Consider the following 19,542-nt stretch of genomic DNA (forward strand, 5'->3'; position numbering starts at 1 on the left):
TGCTTATCTATGCCTCAAATTTTCTCCCTATTCACTCTACTCCTTTTCACTTTTCATCTACCATTTTCCACCTCCTTCTCTTATCCCTGAGCTCTCAGATTTCTCATCTCACTCATTTCACAGCCTTCTATTCCCTATCATCTTTCATCTACTCTCCATTACATTTCTGCTGTCTGTATGCACTATCCTTGACAACCCTCCCATGGCCTTTCCCACAGGGTTCCAACATTCCTAGAATCTCACATCCCTATCCCTCACATTAGCCAGCATCTTCTACCTCTCTCCTCTCCACACCCATGTATCTTTACTTCTCTCCGACTCTTCTTCTCTACTACAGCATCTCCCTATCTCTTCCCTTCTTCCCTTCTTCCCTCCCTCCCATCCATCCCTCACCTGAGTTTAGCATAACTCCCACCATCCATTCTGCTTCCTTTTCTCTTCTGCCTCCCTTCCCTAGTATCTCTCCCTCCCTCCCTTCCACCTTTCAACCAAATCCAATAGCTTTTCCCTCACATTGCTCCATCTTTCCTTCTGCCCCTCCTCCAAGTCTGACATCTGTCCCTCCAACATTCACATGAGTCTGATATATCTTCCTCCCTTTCATCTGCTCCCTCTCTAATTTCCTTCTGTCCCTACCCTGAGTGATCTGTCACTCCCTCCCTTCCATCCATCTTGAATCCAACATTTTCCCTTTCTTCTACCTCTCCCAAGTCCAACATCCCTCCTTTTCTCTTTCACCCTGCTCCACTGAGTCTGACATTTCTCCTTCCCTCCCAGGTCAAGCATCTCTCCTTACCTCCCTTCCACCCATTCCCAAGTCTTACAAATCTCTCTCCCTCCCATTGTCCAGCATCCTTCCTTCCACATACCCCCAGTCCAACATCTCTCCCTCCCTTCCATGAGTCCAACCTCCCAACCTCTCGCCTTCTATTCCCAAGTTCATCTGTATTACCATATGCTAGGGTCTACCTTGGGGGTTAGCGCCCAAGAAAAGGATCTGGGTATCATTGTAGACCATATGATGAAACCTTCCGCCCAATGTGACCAAGACTCAGAATGTCATAATACCCCTGTATCGGTCCATGGTGCGACCTCATTTGGAGTATTGTGTTCAATTCTGGTCTCCTTATCTCAAGAAAGATATAGTGGCGCTAGAAAAAGTTAAAAGAAGAGCAACCAAGATGATAAAGGAAATGGAACTCCTCTTGTATGAGGAAAGACAAAAATGATTAGGGCTCTTCAGCTTGGAAAAGAGACGTCTGAGAGGAGATATGACTGAAGTCTACAAAATCCTGAGTGGCGTAGAACGGGTACAAATGGATCGATTTTTCGCTCTGTCAAAAATTACAAAGACTAGGGGACACTCGATGAAGTTACATGAAAATACTTTTAAAACCAATAGGAGGATTTTTTTTTCACTCAGAGAATAGTAAAGCTCTGGAACGCTTTGTCAGAGGATGTGGTAAGAGCGGATAGCATACCTGGTTTTAAGAAAGGTTTGGACAAGTTCCTGGAGGAAAAGTCCATAGTCTTTTATTGAGAAAGACATGGGGAAGCCACTGCTTGCCCTATATTGGTAGCATGGAATATTGCTACACCTTGGCTTTTGGCCAGGTACTAGTGACCTGGATTGGCCACTGTGATAATGGGCTACTGGGCTTGATGTACCATTGGTCTGACCCAGTAAGGCTATTCTTATGTTCTTATGAATATTGCATTCAATTCTGGTCACCTTATCTCAAAAAAGATACTGCAGAGCTAGAAAAGGTTCAAGGAAGAGTGACCAAGATGATAAAGAGAATGGAACTTTTATTATATGAGGAAAGACTAAAGAGATTAGGGTTCTTCAGCTTGAAAAAGAGACTGCTGAGACTGCTGAGACTGCAAAATCCTGTGTGGTGTAGAATGGGTAGAAGTGGATCAATTTTTTATTCCATCAAACATTACAAAGACTAGGGGGACACTCAATGAAGTTACAGGAAAATACTTTTAAAACCAATAGGAGGAAATATTTTTTTCACTAGAGAATAGTTGGGCTCTGGAATACATTGCCAGAGGATGTAGTAATACTGCTTAATGTTGCTGATTTTAATAAAAAGGATTGGACAAATTACTGGAGAAAAAGTAAATAGTTGATATGGGGGAAGCCACTGCTTTCCCTGGATCAGTAGCATGTAATGTTGCTATTATTTGGGGGGTTTGCCAGGTACTTGTGAACTGGATTGAAATAAAATCATTCCCCCTACCTTTGTTGTCTCCCTCACTCCATGCTGTGCCTCCCTCCGGCAGGTGTCTTATCTTCTGGCCGTTTTATGCGGCCCGAGGTCTGATGTCCCTGAGGTCTTGTGGTTGGCTCCCTCCCCTCAAAGCTGAGTGCAGCGGCAACTTGCACGTTCTGTGCCTGAACCAGAAGCCTTCTCTCTGACGTCGCAACGTCAAGAGGGAATGCTTCTGGGTAGAACAATGGACTACACAATTCAAACTAAAACTGAACCCAGAAAAAACCAAGCTTTTCCTGGCAAGTCCCAACCACAAACTAGCAAACACCTCCTTGAAATTAAACGGGTTAACTTACCCAATCAACTCTACCATCAAAATCCTTGGAGTCATCCTAGACCGATGCCTGTCTTTTGAAGACCATACTAACGCTCAAGTTTAAAAATGCTTTGGCACCCTCCGGAAACTTCGTACCATCAAACACTATTTCGACTTCCTCTCTTTTCGATTGCTAGTTCAATCCCTTATCTTAAGCACTTAGATTATTGCAATATCATATACTTGGGTTCCTTTAAGAAAACCATCAAACGACTGAGAATCATTCAGAATACAGCCATCCGTCTCATTTATGGTCTCAAAAAATCTGATCATGTAAGCCCGTATTACAGAAAACTACACTGGCTGCCGATGGAGGCAAGGGTCATCTTCAAGTTCGCCTGCCTCTGCTTCAAAAACATAACTGGTTTATCCCCTATCTACCTCTCGCATCATTTTGAATTTCCAGGCACCACTTGCACACGTAATGCCTATCTGTTCGCCTTCCCCTCCCCGAAGGACTGTATCTACAAGAAATTCCTTGATAGATCACTGTCATCTCAAACGGGCAAATGGAATAAATGTCTAACCACCCTCATTTCCAACTCACCCTCCTACCAATCCTTCAGGAAATCAATAAAAACCTTCTCTTTGACAAATTCCTCTAACTCCTTCCTACCTTGTAACATCTCTGAAACACTTCCAGATATACCTATTTACTCCTGATTTACCAATGTAATTTGAAATTTTCTCTGTAACATCGCTGACTGTGTACAGTCTCTTCCTCTGTAAATCCTTCTGAACTGCTTGTGGTATTGCGGTATACAAAAATAAAGTTATTATTATTATTATTATTATTATTATAGACCTCATTCCCCAAAAGTGTGCTTGCATTGTCAAGAATTCAATAAAAATGATCCTGAAAGTATTTGTTAAAATAAAAATAGAAAAGTTTTAAATGGCAATATAGGTATTCTAGGAATCTTATTTTTTGTTTGTTGTGGGAGGTGGCTAGATAGAAAAAAAAATGTGACCAAAACGTACGACCCTGTGTAGATTTGACAAACCACATGAACTCATTAAAAAAAAGCTATTAACTTCTTATTTCCAAAATCAGGAGGTCGATGGATAGAAGGAGAGTCTGACCTTCCCATAAGGAAGGCTCTGAAGACAGATACTTGTGGTGGTCAGTATATTAAAATATTAATAAACGTGAAACTTGAAACATGCAGTAACAGCTTTCAAAAGACAAGGGAATTCTGCATTGTTTTAAGTCAATTCACTCTGGAAAAGGAAATGACGAGAAGGAAATTGTTCCATGTCTCAGAAACTGTGTGGTACCCTAAGATAAGAAGCGAGTTGCTAATTTGAGTATAAAGGCAGGAAGTGTAATACTCATGCTTCCCTTCAGGCAAACAAAGACACATCAGTGTTTCATGCTAAGCATTGCATTTCAACTGCCGAGGCATACAGAACTCCAGAGCTCCTTCTATGCACTCTCTGGATATAATTATTATAACCGTAGTCTTCTCTTTTGGTATATTATGGCTGAAAAAACTGTGAACACTACTACTCGATTCTCCCAGATCTTCCCAGAAAACTTTTGGGGTAAGGCATATACATATTTTTTTTTTTTGTAAGGCATATTTTTTGAACTTGGTATATTAGTAATTTGGTTATTTGAGGTCATTTTTACTAAGGGTTTGCAACTGATCTTTTCTTTTTTGGAAAACATATGGAATGCCATTTTCCTGTTTTCAAAATAAAACAGACAAAATTCAACTTTATATTGTCTGAGTATTATCAAATATACCAAGGGTTGATTCATAAGTTATGGTAACTTTTTCTTTTTCTCTTGAAAATGCACCAGTACTGGGAATCTAATATATATGCTTGAAAGTGTGCGACATGTGCTTCTTACTGTTGCCACCAGATGAGAAATGAGTGCAGCAGTCTCTGGTAGGCGAGAGACCAAAAAAAAAAAAAAAAAAAGACATTTGAATTCATCGTTTTATTATGACATAAAGTGTACAAAATGAACAACAAAGTACAAGCACAAACTGTTTAACTTAATGTCCTTCAAAGCAGTCTCCCAGATTGTCTTGAGTGTCATCCAGTTTGTGAGAGACACACACTGTGAATGCCCAATATTACAAGTCATTTCTGCAGTACCATCTGCATGGGCAGTACAGGAGAAATGTCCAGAACTGTTGCACAATGCCATAATCCTACATGACAATGCTTTGAAGGATATTAATAGTTAAACCTACTGACTCTCAAGCTGATTGCGTGCTTGGCTTTGTGATTACTTGTTTGTTAATAAAGCGATGATTTCAAATGTCTTGTATTTTGCTTATCCCCTACCAGAGACCGCTGCACTCATCTCTCATCTGGTGGCAGCATTAAGAAGTACATGTCACAGACTTTCAAACATATATTCTAGATTTCCAGTATTGGTGCATTTTTGAGAGAAAAAAAATAGTTCCTACGTCTTATGAATCAACCCTCATATTTATTGTCATTTAAGTGGGTAGCAAGTTTTATGCCTTGTCCTAAGTAAATACAAGCAAATATTGTGCCGTTTTGAAATTTTAGGAACGAGAATCTGTCTAAAGCTAATCACGTTTCTGACCACTGATGGGTGAAATGCAGATTCTGTTCCATCTGCTGCTAACTTTCTGCTAGGATACTGCAGTCCATTTAACCGTGTCTACTTTCTCAGTTTCATACACCCAGCTCAGTGTAGGTTTTATTCAACATACTTTTCTTCATTTTATTGCCCCCTTTTGGTTTTAACTCTGGAAAACCTAATTAATGATCAAATGGACATTTTAAGACATTTTGCCCTTTTCAATGACTTTTTACATTATTTGCAGTGCTTTGAAAGCCAACTTGGCATTAGAAAAGGCAGGAACACAGGTGTTAAGTGAAACCTGAAAATGCAAATGATTTACATCAACCATAAGGACCCTTGTACTAAAGCTTTGCATGTGCTAACAGACATTAGCCTACACCTAGTGCCACCTGGCCCATAGGCATAAAATAGGAGTTGCAGAATTTAGCAGTGTCCATTAATGCACACTAGATAAATGGATTATGCCACTGACTCATGCCATTTTCCAAAGTTATCCTTTCCGGTTTCAAACTGCAGAATACACAAGTTGCTTTGGTAATTTTTCTTAGTCCTTATTCTGGACAACTAGAAGCACAAAGGAAATAAAGTAATTTGGCCAAGACCATACACAGGGATGGTCCAAGGGTACATGACACCCTAAGTGAAATTTCAGACATATGCTCCCCTCGCTCAGGGGAACACAAGACTATCTCCCTACATGTTGAGCATCTCCCCTGTGGTGTTTTACAGCAGAGAACAGAAGTGGTTTGCCATTGCCTTCTCCCATGTGCCTCTACTGTGTTGTTGCTGCCCCGCAGCTTGGTATTCACAGATGTTCTCCCATCCAGGTACTAGCCAGGCCTAACCCTGCTTAGCTTCTAATGAGACGCACAGTCTTACTCACGGAAGCCAGGCCATAGTGCGCTAAGCTTTAGCAAATGAGTCCCATAGTAAAGATTAATTTTCAAAGGCATTTCTATGGGCAAAGCAGTTCTGTATGTACAGACTGGCCTTTCCGATATATGGGTAAACATACTGTATATGCACAACATTCTGAAGGGGGTGATTGAGGAAGAAAAATAGAAACATGATGACAGATAAAGGCCAAATGGTCCATACTGTCTGCCCAGCAGCAGTAACCATTATCTCTTCCTCTCTCTAAGAGACCCACATGCCTATCCCAGGCTTTCTTGAATTCAGACACAGTCTATGTTTCCACCACCTCTTCTGGGACACTGTGCCACACATCTACCACCCTTTCCATAAAAAAAGTATTTCCTCCGATTACTCCGGAGCCTATCACCTCTTAACTTCATCCTATGCCCTCTCATTCCAGAGCTTCCTTTCAAATGAAAGAGACTCGACTCATGCACATTTACATCACGTAGGTATTTAAACATCTCTATCATATCTCCCCTCTCCCACCTTTCCTCCAAAGTATACAGATTGAGATCTTTAAGTCTGTCCCCATAAGCCTTATGACAAAGACCATGCACCATTTTAGTAGCCTTCCTCTGGAAGTGCCTATCCTGTAGGCAGTCAGCCGGCACTGACAACTCTCCTCCTTGCTGGCGTATTTCCTCCTCTCCCTACACCTCCCCTCTTCCAGAATCCCCCACCGGGAAAGTGACAGGTTCAGGGTCGCAGCCAAAGGGCCTCCACGCATGCGTGATTGTCGATGTGATAACAACACGCATGCACGTGACATCACCACTTTGATGTCTGCACACTTCTGGGTGCCTTCCAGCTGTGGCACCGGATTTACTGTGCCGTGGTGCCAAAAAGTTTGTGAGACACTGCTATAGAATATGGCGATGCTTTGATAATATTTGAAGAGACACATCTGACTGTTACAAAAGATGTGATGTAACTATTGGTGGGGGTCATGTAAGCTGTTCGCAATATATTTTTGTGGCTTGTGATAAAATGAGTATAGATTAAAAAAAATTCCACCAAAAATATTGACAATCTGCTTAAAACAAGGAGTACTGTATAGCTTGGTCCCAGTACTGATTTCATGAATTGATTTTATTTTATTGCAGGAGTGAAAACCTCATGGTTTTCAGATGCTAAGCTTCAAATTGTCATCTGCTATAATAAAACCCTTAGCGCACATACACACTTCAAACTCGGTAGGTCTGTGATCCGTGGCACCGTGCCTGTGCATGCATGGTACCTGCCTCAGCTGATTTCCTGCCCTGATCTCTGACGCTGGCCTCAGCTGATTTCCTGCCCCAATCTCCAATGCCGATTCACTTCCTGCCTTCTGACTAGCTGCCGCTGCCGGGACGCCTCTTCTTCTCGCCCCTGGACCAGCAGCGGCAGCAGCTGCAGTTTCAACAAGCAGCCGCGGGCCATTTGCTAGGAAGGCCCACTTCGATAATGTGATCCGAGCCGGCCTAGCAAAAGCCCCGAGGCTGCCCGGCCTAGCGGATGCTGGACAGGGGGAACAGGGAAGGGAGAAGAGGTGCTGCTGGACAGGGGGAGCAGGGAAGGGGTGCTGATGGATGGGGGGAGGTAAAATGAAGGGAGAACAACTACTGCAGGACAGGGGGCGCAGGGAATGGGGTGCTGATGGACAGGGGGGAGGTAAAAGGAAGGGAGAGAGACAGAAATAAAGGTAAAAGGAAGGGAGAGAGACAGAAATAAAGACAGACATACAGAAAGAAAGAAATGCCTAAGTCTACACATCTATTCTAGCACCCGTTAATGCAACAGGCTAAAAAACTAGTTTACCATATTTTGAGGCCAGTCTGGTGGTTCGGGGTCATCCTCTCCCTGGGCTGACTGGGGTCAAGGGTGTTGTGAAGACAATGTTCAGAAACCCATGAGGAAGGGGTGGGGAGGAACTCACGCAGCAAATTTCAGCCATGCTATGTCATTAGCCTGGCTTTTTGAAGTAATTGTATATGAGTATATCTCATGAATATTTACTTTGGAGATCACATACCAGTTTGTGACACTAGAAGACTGGAGGTTGTTATCACTTCCCTAAATTATTTTGGACTGACAGTCCTTCAGAAAGTGTCCTCTGAGAATCTGTTAGTTGGATTATCCAGATAACCAAAATGAATGTGCCTAAAATATTTTCATCCACTTACTTCACAGTGTGCTAATATACTTCTTAGTGGATGTTGTGAAAACCTAACTATCTGAAGAGGGTTTTTTTGTTGTTGGGGTTTTTTTTTTGTAGAGCTGTAATTGTATTATAATTTATTGTTGTTGTTGTTTTTTTAACAATTTTTATTGGTAAGGCAGCCAAGACAAAAACAATAACAGAAATCGCAGTACTGTAATGTTTGTTAGAAACTGCTTCAAAACCGTGATAAGTGGCTGTCTATAAAGTTAATAAATCCAATCAAATTCACTGGATTTAGACTTTTCTGCTTTGCAGGTGATACTATATCATCATGGATAAGAATTAGAAATCTTTAACTCTTTACTGACCATTGCTGTTGGGTATTCATTTTCTAAAGTTATCCTTTCCAGTTTCAAACTGCAGAAAACACAAGTTTCTTTGGCAATTTTTCTTAGTCCTTATTCTGGAAATACAGTGGTACCTTGGAATCCGAACGCCCCAGAACTCGAACGATTTGGAATCTGAACTTTTTTTTTTCTCCATTTTTGCCCCGGAATCCAAATGCTGCTTTGGAATCCGAACTGCAAGCAGTGCTCTGCCCAAAGCTTCCCCTCTGCGCAGCTTCCTGTTTCCGCCTGGGAGGGAAGCTTAGGGCAGAACACCACTTGCGGCTGCTGTTGCCGATCTTGCTGTCTTGCCGCTGGGGATCCCGATCTTGCTGCCTCTGCTGCTGGGGGTCCCGATCTTGCTGCCTCTGCTGCTGGGGATCCCGATCTTGCTGCCTCTGTTGCTGGGGGTCCTGATCTTGCTGTTTCTGCCAGGTAGGCCCAATCTTGCAGAGTTTGTGGGACCAAGGAACGGATTAATCTAGTTTCTATTCTTTTCAATGGGAAAATTGTCTTGGAACTCAAACATTTTGGAACTCGAACGGGGTTCTGGAACGGATTAAGTTCGTATTCCAAGGTACCACTGTAAAGTCATTTGGTCAAGACCATACATAGGATTGGTCCAAGGGTACATGATACCCTAAGTGACATTTCCCCCCTCCCACAGGGGGATTCCTTAAGACAGAGTATTCCTAAGGGAAACCAGCAAGAGACTGTGTTACTGTTAAGTTTGCAACTTGTATCTGGAGTGATGCAACGAATGAATCTAGTTGTTTTAAAGCATTTGTTCTTTTTTGTTTGAAACAAACAAATTTAAGTAAACTATGGAGTTCAGAACTAAAATCTGGATGGGCTTACTTATTGAATGAAAGAAGGGTACTAAGAGAGTGGATTAAAGTGCCAAACCAGTCTCCTAGTTTTCGCTGGTCCTGATCTTGACATCCCTGCAAACTATAAAAATATACTACTGTAAAGTGACTTGTCCTATATTTACTAGGCAAACAAGAATTACAAGTAATGAGTCAATTAGACCATTATAATTCATTAATGATTTGAAAACACTGATCCTGGAATGTCTACATACCATCTAAAATGCAACTGTTAGATTTAACAGAAAAACAGAAAAATTAAGGTGGAAAAAGATCATATGGCCTATCTAGTCTGCCCAAACTATCCCATTCTCTCCCTTCGAGATCCAACGTACTTGTCCCAAGGTATCTTGAATTCAGATACAATCTTCATCTCTACCAGGAGGCCATTACAAGCATTCACCTTCCTTTCTAAGATATTTCTGAATCTGTCCCTTTTCACCTTCATTCTATGCCCCCCCACCCCCCTCATTCCAGAGCTTCCTCTCAGTTGAAAGAGACTTGCATCCCCAGTAGAGGTGGTGGAGATAATGACTGTCTGAGTTCAAGACAGCATGTATAGGCACATGGGATCTCTTAGGGAGAGGAGAAGATAGTGGATGCTGCGGATGGATGGACAGCATGGGCCATTTGGCCTTTATCTGCCATCCTGTTTCTAAGTCTCTGTGTTTAGATACCCAAAAGATACCTAGTAGGTATCTACTTCTTTTTTAATAGAACAGTGGCTTAACCCTTTCAGGACCAAGGGACATATTTGTCCCATAACTTTAAAATCCTATAAATTTTGATTGGGATAGTCTACAGTTCTAAATTTGATATGTACGGATTCCATATGATACTGCCTTTATGTAAACAAACTGGTTCCGACATTCATTCATTAGCGTCGTTGCCAGATTGACGAGAAGATTCACTTGCCACACTGTCCATAAGCCAGAAGTGTGATTTTTTAAATAAAAATAATGATATTTCACAAAAAAAAATCAATTTTTTGGCATCTGCAAGCCCTTTTTACCATAAAAATGTCATCAAAACCACAAAAATTGGCCTACGATCCTTATGGTCCTGAAAGGGTTAAGAGGGTACTGTAGGATTAGCCTAATGCTTAATACAGCAGCTTGAGAACTTGAAGAGCTGGATTCAATTCAACTGCAGTACCTTGTGACTCTGAGGAAGTCACTTAACCCTCCCTTGCCTCAGGTACAAAATAAGTACCTGTATATAATATGTAAACTGCTTTGATTGTAACTACAACAAGGACTAGATTAAATCCATCCCATTTCCTATACATAGTACACATCTAAGCTCTGGAAAATAGTCTTTACAGGCAATCCCCGTTTTACGAACATCCAACTTAGGTCGGACTCGTACTTACGAATGGGGGTCCTGTTCTATGTTCAGTGTCCCAATGCATTCTTCCAACACACCCCTCTCTCTCCTTCATGAGTCCCAACGTGCCCTCTATCTTCCTCCCTCGGTTCTGTGCCCTAAGTATGTGCCTCCCTCCAGTGGGTGTTTACCTTCTGGATGGCTCCCTCCTCCTTCCAGCCACAGTCATTTCTCTGCACAAAGCCAAGGGCAGTGGCCCCTATCCACATCCCGCAGCTGAGCCGGAAGCCTTTCCTCTGACATGGGAGGAGATTTCTCCCATGTCAGAGGGAAGGCTTCTGACTCAGCTGTGAGACTTGCATAGGATCCCATGGCTTTGTGCAGAGAAATTACTGCAGCTGGAAGGAGATGGAAGCCAGCTAGAAGAAGGTAAAAACCCACCAGAGGGAGGCACATACTTGGGGCACAGAATGGAGGAAGGGAGAGAGAGCGGCACATTGGGACTCAGGAGGGAGGGAGAACAAACTTTGGATAAAGGATGGAGGGAAGGGGCATGAACTTGGGTCACAGAATGGAGGGAGGGAGGGGAGTATGAGCCAGAAGAATGGAGAGAGTGAGGGAAAGAAATGCTGAGGTGGGGGAGGGAATAGAAAGGGAGAATTACATGTCTGAGTGAGAGGGAGAGAGATGGTTCACATGGGGAGATGAAGAAAGAGGAGAATTGTTGGGCATATGGAGGAGAGAGAATTATTGGACATGGTGGTGGGAGAGGAGTGTGGTAGAGATGCATGAGGAAGAGAGAGATGAGAGGGAGTAATGTTCAATATGGTGGTGGAGAGAGAACAGTGGGATGGATGGAAAGGGATGCAAGAGGGGCCTCAAGGAGGCAGAGAAGGTGGGAAGGATACTAGGATCAGAGTTATATACAAATTCAACTTAAGAATGGTCTAAAGAACGGAATCTGTTCTTAACCCGAGGACTGCTTGTATTTACAAATGTACTGATAAGAGTTTTCTATGCTGTATAATATGTATACAACTGAGCACACATGTTTATATACTGTGTCAACTATAAAGGCTTTGCATGAACAACAGAAAACTTGCTAAAAAGAAATATCAACCTGATTGTTTATAGCCATTTCTATTCTGAAAAAGTTAAATGCACATTATAGGCTCTGAAGTGTGCCTTTCCAAAGGAGGTGTACAAGGGTCTAACACAGGGGTGCCCACACTTTATGGGCTTGCGAGCTACTTTTATAATGACTAAGTCAAAATGATCTACCAACAATAAAATTTAAAAAAAAAACACAAAGCACACTGAAAGGCAGAGAAAATGTTAATTATTCATATTCTGGGTTTTTTCAAAGAGGTCACGGCAGATGACTCTCTAACATATAGATATGACCAAATGGTTTGAACAGCTCAGAAAAGGGCCTTTCCTAAGGTCATCCAATACTTGTGGAAACTAATCTGAATTTGTTTTCAATAGGATATAGTTTTCTCTCATCACTTCCTTCTGCTATTCAAAGTAGGCTTTGCTTTTATATACACGGATGTTTTCTGTATTCTTAGTAGGAAAAATACTTCTTAATGTTGAGATTTTGTGCCAGTCTCTGTAAACTACAGGCTAATTGGAGGCCTGGGTTCCCTCTGTAGTGAATAGCTACAGGTATTTTCAATTCATTGAATAAAACAAACTCCACCCCCCCCTCAAAAAAGAAGGAAAACAGGGGAGTGATTGGATTGGATCCGAAATCCAAGAGTGGAATAGTTCATTTGAATATTTAGAACTGGGAGACACATTCCACAATGTTTGTGGATGATTTGGTAAGTTGCAGTGGTGTTTGCCAGAATGGAAAGTGGTATAATTATTCTCATTGAGCTAAAAGTTCTGGGGCTGTAATCACAAAAGCAATTGTAATGTGGTTAAAAGTTGTTTGGTTGGTTGGTTTTTAAAGTGGAGAAAGATGATTTGCTATTTAAAAGGCCAGAGTATGGTGCAAAATATCTGAACTTCCCAAGCAGTGAAAAGCATTAGTGCATGCTTAGGGCAAGTTAAATTCCACTAGAGCAGAGTGTGCTCAAGTTTTTCTCATGAGCTTTTTTTTGTTGTTGTTTTTTTCTTTCCTTTGCTATAGGGGCTTTTGTTTTCTCTAGCTCAAATGGAAGCAGCCAATAACATTGTTTGAACTCACTGTCCTTGTCTTCTGAATTTATCCTCTATAATAAAACCCTAAGCGCACATGCGCACTTATGATGCCGTGATCCCTGCCGCCGTGATGTGTGCTTCCATGCCACACATGCGCACTGCCTGCCTTTTGCCACGATCTCTGATGCCAGATGACTTCCTGCTCTGCTGCTGCTGGGACGCCTCTTCTCACCCCCGGACCAGCAAATGCAGCCAGCTGTGGTTTCATCTTGCAGCCGCGGGGCATATGCTAGGCCAGCCCACTTCGATAATGCAAGGTGGGCTGGCCTAGCAAAATCCTTGAGGCTACCCGGGCTAGCAGATGCTGGACAGGAGGAGCAGGGAAAGGAGAAGGGGTACTACTGGACAGGGGGAGCAGTGAAGGGGTGCTGCTGGACAGGTATTGATGGACAGAGGGAGCAGGGAAGAGGTGCTGCTGGACAGGGGGGAGGTAAAATGAAGGGAGAAGGGCTGCTGCTGGACTGGGGGAGCAGGGAAGGGGTGCTGCTGGACATGGGGGAGGTAAAAGGAAGGGAGAAGGGCTACTGCTGGACAGGGGGAGAAGGCAAAGGGTGGTGGTGGACAGCCGAGGAAAGAGAGAGATAGAAAGAAAGAAAGACACACACATACATCTATTCTAGCACCCGTTAATGTAACGGGGTTAAAGACTAGTATACTATATTTACATTATTGTAAACCAAGTCAAGCACCTTTTTTTTCAGTTCAACAAGTTTTATTATTTTAATAGTAAGATACAGAAAACCAAGTGCACGAGTCGAGCACCTTTTGGTTGAAGACCCAGTCTATAAAATTAAGTTTTAGTTTAGTTTAGTCTGACCACTCCTACTCCAACTTCCATACCACTGCTCAATCTTCTTTTATAGCAGGGATGTCAAAGTCCCTGCTCAGGAGCCGCAATCCAGTCGGGTTTTCAGGATTTCCCCAATGAATATGCATGAGATCTATTTGCATGCACTGCTTTCATTGTATGCTAATAGATCTCATGCATATTCATTGGGGAAATCCTGAAAATACAACTGGATTGCGGCCCTTGAGGAAGGACTTTGACACCCCTGTTCTATAGACTGATTCACTAATTGGGAGGGGGAGGGATAAATTAGACAGAACTGGTTGGATGCATTGAGAAGTAATTAAATCAATTTTTTTGTTAATCTGAAACGAGAACAACTAACTTCCCCTTTTAAAAAAGCATAGCGCGGTTTTTAGCGCCGGCCACTGTGGTAACAGTTCCGACGCTCAGAGAATTCCTATTTGCGTCAGAGCTGTTACCGCCACGACTGGTGCTAAAATCCATGCTATGCTTTTGTGAAAAAAATAGGGGGGATGCAAATATCAAGTCTGTGGCAATCGGTATTTTTTTTTTTTTAAAGACTGGATATTCATGAGGCTTCTTTAACCTTGGAGGAATACACTCCTCCTCTTCAGTCTGGGAACTTTTTTGTATCTTGTAGAAGATGCCATTTGTCCTCTCCTGGATCTAATGTTGAAATGAGCGGGACATCTTTGGGAGACAGTAGCCCTTTTAAAGCTTCTTTACCTACAGCAGTAGAAATTGAATCCAGATTAGTGTCAGATAATGGAGCAGCTTCTCAGGACAAGCACAGGTGCCTTTTAAATAAGCACTTGTGTACGCTTACTTCAGCTTAAAAGTGTTTATCGCATTCTGTAGTAAGTTCTGAATATGTTCACCTAAAGCATGTTAAAACTTTTTAAACATTTTTATTGTGGATGGGGCGAATCAAGGGGAAGAGAATGGAGATTTCTGCACTAATCACCAAGGCTACATTACCGTACACTAATGTGAAGGATTACCACTTGAGCCCTTACCACCTACTAACTAGGGGCTCTTTTTACAAAGGTGCATTAGGGCCTCAACACGCAGAATAGCGTGCGCTAAACTGCCGCGCCCGCTAGCCACAACTGCCTCCTTTTAAGCAGGCGGTAATTTTTCGGCTAGCGCGCATTAATCTTATGCGTGCACTAAAAAACGTTAACGCACTTTAGTAAAAGGAGCCCTAGGTGTCAGTAAGGGCTCACGCGCTAATTTTCTTTCATGGATTTGTGCTAATGGCAACATTATTAATTTAAATAATGGTAAAATCAGACATTCTACTGCTGTAAAAAAAAAAAAAAAAAAAAAAGGCCTTAGAGCGTGGGAAAGACCTATATAAAGGTGCGCTAATATCGCTTTTCTACTGCAGCTTAGTAAAAGGGCCCCATATTATAGGATATTTTATTTATTTACACACATACCCCTCTTTTACAAAACCGTAGTGTGGTTTGTAGTGCCAGCCATGGCGGTAACAGCTCCGATGCTCATAGAATTTTGTAAAACGGGGGGGAAGGGGTACCATTGGAAGGGGAAGGGGAGGGTTTGGGGAGGGAAGGTAGAGAGTATTAAATGATTTAAAACATGTAGTCATACATAGATTGAGTGGGGGGATGAAGGTATTTTCTAGGTTTATATGGGATGTATTTTACTCGATGCCTCATTATTATACTAAGCTTCCAACCTTTAGAATATTCTTCCTATGTTACTCCTTAAAGGAATAACATAGAAAGAATATTCTAAAGGTTGGAAGCTTGGAATTTGATATTGGATTTATGCTATATGGTGACAATTCCAGGAATAAGACTTTAAACAGTGCCTTATAAGGTCATTATTATACTAAGCACCTTGGTGTTGTATGTAATATTGACCACATCAATATGTTCATCATATTATTATATTTGATGCATCATCATTGTTATACAAGTTTTAATGTTGTATTTGTTGTTGTTTGCATCAATAAAAATTGTTTGAACTTAAAAGATTTATAGTTTGCCTATAACCATACATACATAAAATATTAAATAAGCAGGTGGTCTCACAGTTTCAACATTCTGTTCGTGATGCTTCGGACTAAAGTTAAAGACAGTAAGGCTATTCTCGTGATTTTATGCTCTTATTGGCGCTTGAAAGTGGGTTGGCGTTGGGAATTGAAAGCGTCCTCAAAGAAGTAGGCTTTGAGTCTGGATTTGACTATTGCCAGAGACAGAGCTTGATGTACCGAGTCAGGTAGTTTGTTCCAGGCAGACGGCACAGCAAAGTAGAAGGGACAGAGTCTGGAGCTGGCCATTGATAATATTTTATATATTCAAAGAGGGGCCAGAATTATTAAGGACTGGGGGGGGGGGGGGGAATGGAGATTATGAGCTCCTTTTACTAAAGGTGCGCTAGCGTTTTTAGCACACGCAGATTAGTGCGCGTTAACCCCACGCTACATGGCTAGAACTAACGCCAGCTCAATGCCGGCGTTAGCATCTAGCGCGCACAGCATTGTAGTGTGCGCGATTCCGCACATTAAAGCCCTAACGCAGCTTAAGAAAAGGAGCCCTATATTGTTTCTCCAGGTAGTTATAAAAACCTCAAAATAGCAAAGCTATCTCAAAAGTTTACTTCTAAGCTTACTACTTTATTGATAACCTTTCACACTGAGGCCGAGAGGAATCTATTTTAAACACTAAAACGCAAACGCCTTTCTGTAGTCAACTGATTACTACATTTCCTGATGTGGTCAGACCAACTCAGCGTCGTAGAAAGCAGTTCCTGCAGTTGAAGCCCAAGGTTGAGTCACTTTTTCCCTTAGGTTTCTGTGTGTCTGGTCGCAATGTATTTTTGGATCCTGCTCATTTTGGATAGTTTTCTTTGCGATAAATCTGTTCTGCAGAAAACAGTTATGTGCTTAGAAGTGTTTCAAAGAGGTAGAGGATAATAGAGAATCTAAAATTGGATTTTTATGCATGCATGTGTACATACCTGGTGCCTATTTGCTGGGGAATCCCCTCCACAGCCTGCCATCAGCTGATTGCAGCAAAGGAATCCCCGATCAGATAAGCTGGCAGGACTCCCCATAACCACAGTTTTAGGGAGTTCTGCTGGCTCAGTTGATCGGAAATTTCCCTGCTGTGATCAACTGATGGCAGGGAGATCCCCGATTCCTCTCTCTCTCTCCCTTCCTCCCACCCACCAACTGATCCCTCCCAGTACCCCTCCAAGAAGAGACCCCCCTACCCCGAGCCTGACATCCACACACAGCCCCCTTGTATCTCTGATGAAAAATCTGCAGGAGGAATGCCCGCCATAGAATTCCTATGAGCATCAGAGATGTTACTGCCATGGCTAGCACTAAAAACCGTGCTATGGTTTTGTGAAAAGGGGGGGGGGGATTTAACCCTATTATACAATCTCACCACTTCATGCAATGGGTTTAGCTCATGGAATAATCAGTTTCATGTTCAGTAACAGTTTGTCCTAAGGCACAGCAATCAAAACAGTGGAGAGTACTTATCTAAGTATAATTAGCTCATCTCAGCTCACTTATCTTAAATTTCTTCTCTTTGTCGTGTATTCAAGGCCGTCTACGTCTACATTCCTGTTCATCTCCAAAAAGTAGGTTTTCCTTTAATTGAGTTCAAAATGTTTATTGAAATTTTTTAATACAAACAAAAAGGAAAATAGAATAATATACAATGAATACAATTATAAGAGAAACCAGAAGACAATTAACTGAACCACATTTATCTGTACGCTGTTGCATCGGATATCATAGTTTCAAACATGGATATGCACAGGCTAAACTAAGATATATAGGGGAAAAAGGGGAATAAAGAAAAACAGAAAATAGACAGATAAATAGATATTTGGAGTGGTCATCTATTAGATTGCATAAACTGGTCAAAAAATTTCCATGGCGACTTGTTACTAGAAATATGAGAAGAAATTCTGGAAATACGTAATTTTTCAGCCGCATATCATTCGTGTTTGTTATAAAGACATAACGAGTTCCAGCAGAAAGTGTAATCTAAGAGAGAAGCTGATTTCCAGTTTTTGAGAATATGCATGAGAGCAATTGCAAACATAGTATCAATCATAGGAGTTTGTTTTTGAGAAATAGGTGTTCCTGCTGCATGTAAATGGTACATATATGTCCATTCCCATGTGTACTATATTTAAGAATATGTTTTTATGTCAGCAGGTGCTGTTAATTTTATCTTTTTATTTAAAAAAAAATCCCATAAACAATAAAATCTTCCAACAACCCAGGGTTATATAAACCCATTATATTGTCCCATATTACAAATAAGCTGAGATTTCATTCAAAATCTCACTTTAGTATTTTGAGAATACAAAATTTAAAGGAGCCAAAGTTTTTCTAAATATTAAGAAGCTCTGCCTTTTAATGGCAGCACTTTGCTCTTATTTTCTAATGAGATGTATATTTCACCAAGCATTCATGGACAAAGCAGTATTATCCTTCCACTCAGACAATATGATTCATATTGCTATAGCAAAGGAATATAAGCGTTGCCAGCTGGGACAGACTGCAGGTCCATTAAGCTCAGTATCCTGTTCCCAACAGTGGCCAATCCAGGTCATAAGAACATAAGAACATAAGAAGTTGCCTCCACCGGGATCAGACCAGAGGTCCATCGCACCCAGCGGTCCGCACCCGCGGCGGCCCATCAGGTCCATGACCTGTCAAGTGTTCCCTGCCCTAAAAAAATCCTATCCTTACTTCTATCTGTATCCTTCAATCCCCTTTTCCTTCAAGAATTTATCCAAACCTTCTTTGAATCCCTGTAGTGTCTTCTGCCCCACCACAACCTCCAGGAGTGCGTTCCATGTGTCCACCACTCTCTGGGTGAAGAAGAACTTCCTGGCATTGGTTCTAAACCTATCCCCTTTCAGTTTCTCCGAGTGCCCCCTTGTACTTGTTGTTCCCCACAGTCTGAAGAATCTGTCCCTGTCTACCTTATCTATGCCTTTCAGGATCTTGAAAGTTTGTATCATGTCTCCTCTAAGTCTCCTCTTTTCCAGGGATAACAGCCCCAGCTGTTCTAGCCTGTCGGCATATGAAAGGTTTTCCATACCTCTTACCATTTTCGTCGCTCTTCTCTGGACCCCCTCAAGCAATGCTATGTCCTTCTTGAGGTACGGCGACCAATACTGGACACAGTACTCCAGATGCGGGCGCACCATTGCACGGTACAGTGGCATGATGACTTCCTTTGTCCTGGTCGTGATACCCTTCTTGATGATACCCAGCATTCTGTTTGCTTTCTTTGAGGCTGTCGCGCATTGTGCTGATGCTTTCATTGTTGTATCCACCAGCACACCCAGGTCTCTTTCAAGGGTACTTACATCTAGCAATGTTCCCCCCATTGTATAGCTGAACATCGGGTTCTTTTTCCCAACATGCATGACCTTGCATTTCTCTATATTAAATTGCATCTGCCACTTTTTGGCCCACTCTTCCAGCTTCGTTAGGTCCCTTTGCAGGTTTTCACAGTCTTCCGTGGTTCTAACCCTGCTGCAGAGTTTGGTGTCATCTGCAAATTTGATAACCTCACATTTCGTCCCTGTCTCCAGATCGTCTATAAATATATTGAACAGGAGCGGTCCCAACACCGACCCCTGCGGAACTCCGCTCGTGACCCGTTGCCAGTCTGAGTATTGGCCCTTCACTCCAACCCTCTGTTTTCTGC

The 19,542-nt window shown here is 42.1% G+C and overlaps 1 protein-coding gene across 1 annotated transcript in view; it reads left to right on the forward strand.

The window, feature by feature from the left end:
* Positions 1-3,996: 3,996 nt before the first annotated feature.
* MYCT1 (MYC target 1) overlaps positions 3,997-19,542 on the forward strand; it is a 40,704-nt gene continuing 25,158 nt past the window's right edge. The window contains exon 1 of the mRNA XM_033939252.1: positions 3,997-4,140. Within this exon, the coding sequence (XP_033795143.1) occupies positions 4,077-4,140 (64 nt within the window). The 5' untranslated portion in view covers positions 3,997-4,076. The remainder of the gene's footprint in view (positions 4,141-19,542) is intronic.

The sequence above is a fragment of the Geotrypetes seraphini genome, chromosome 3 (assembly GCF_902459505.1).
Source record: "Geotrypetes seraphini chromosome 3, aGeoSer1.1, whole genome shotgun sequence".
Taxonomy (NCBI): Eukaryota; Metazoa; Chordata; class Amphibia; order Gymnophiona; family Dermophiidae; genus Geotrypetes; species Geotrypetes seraphini.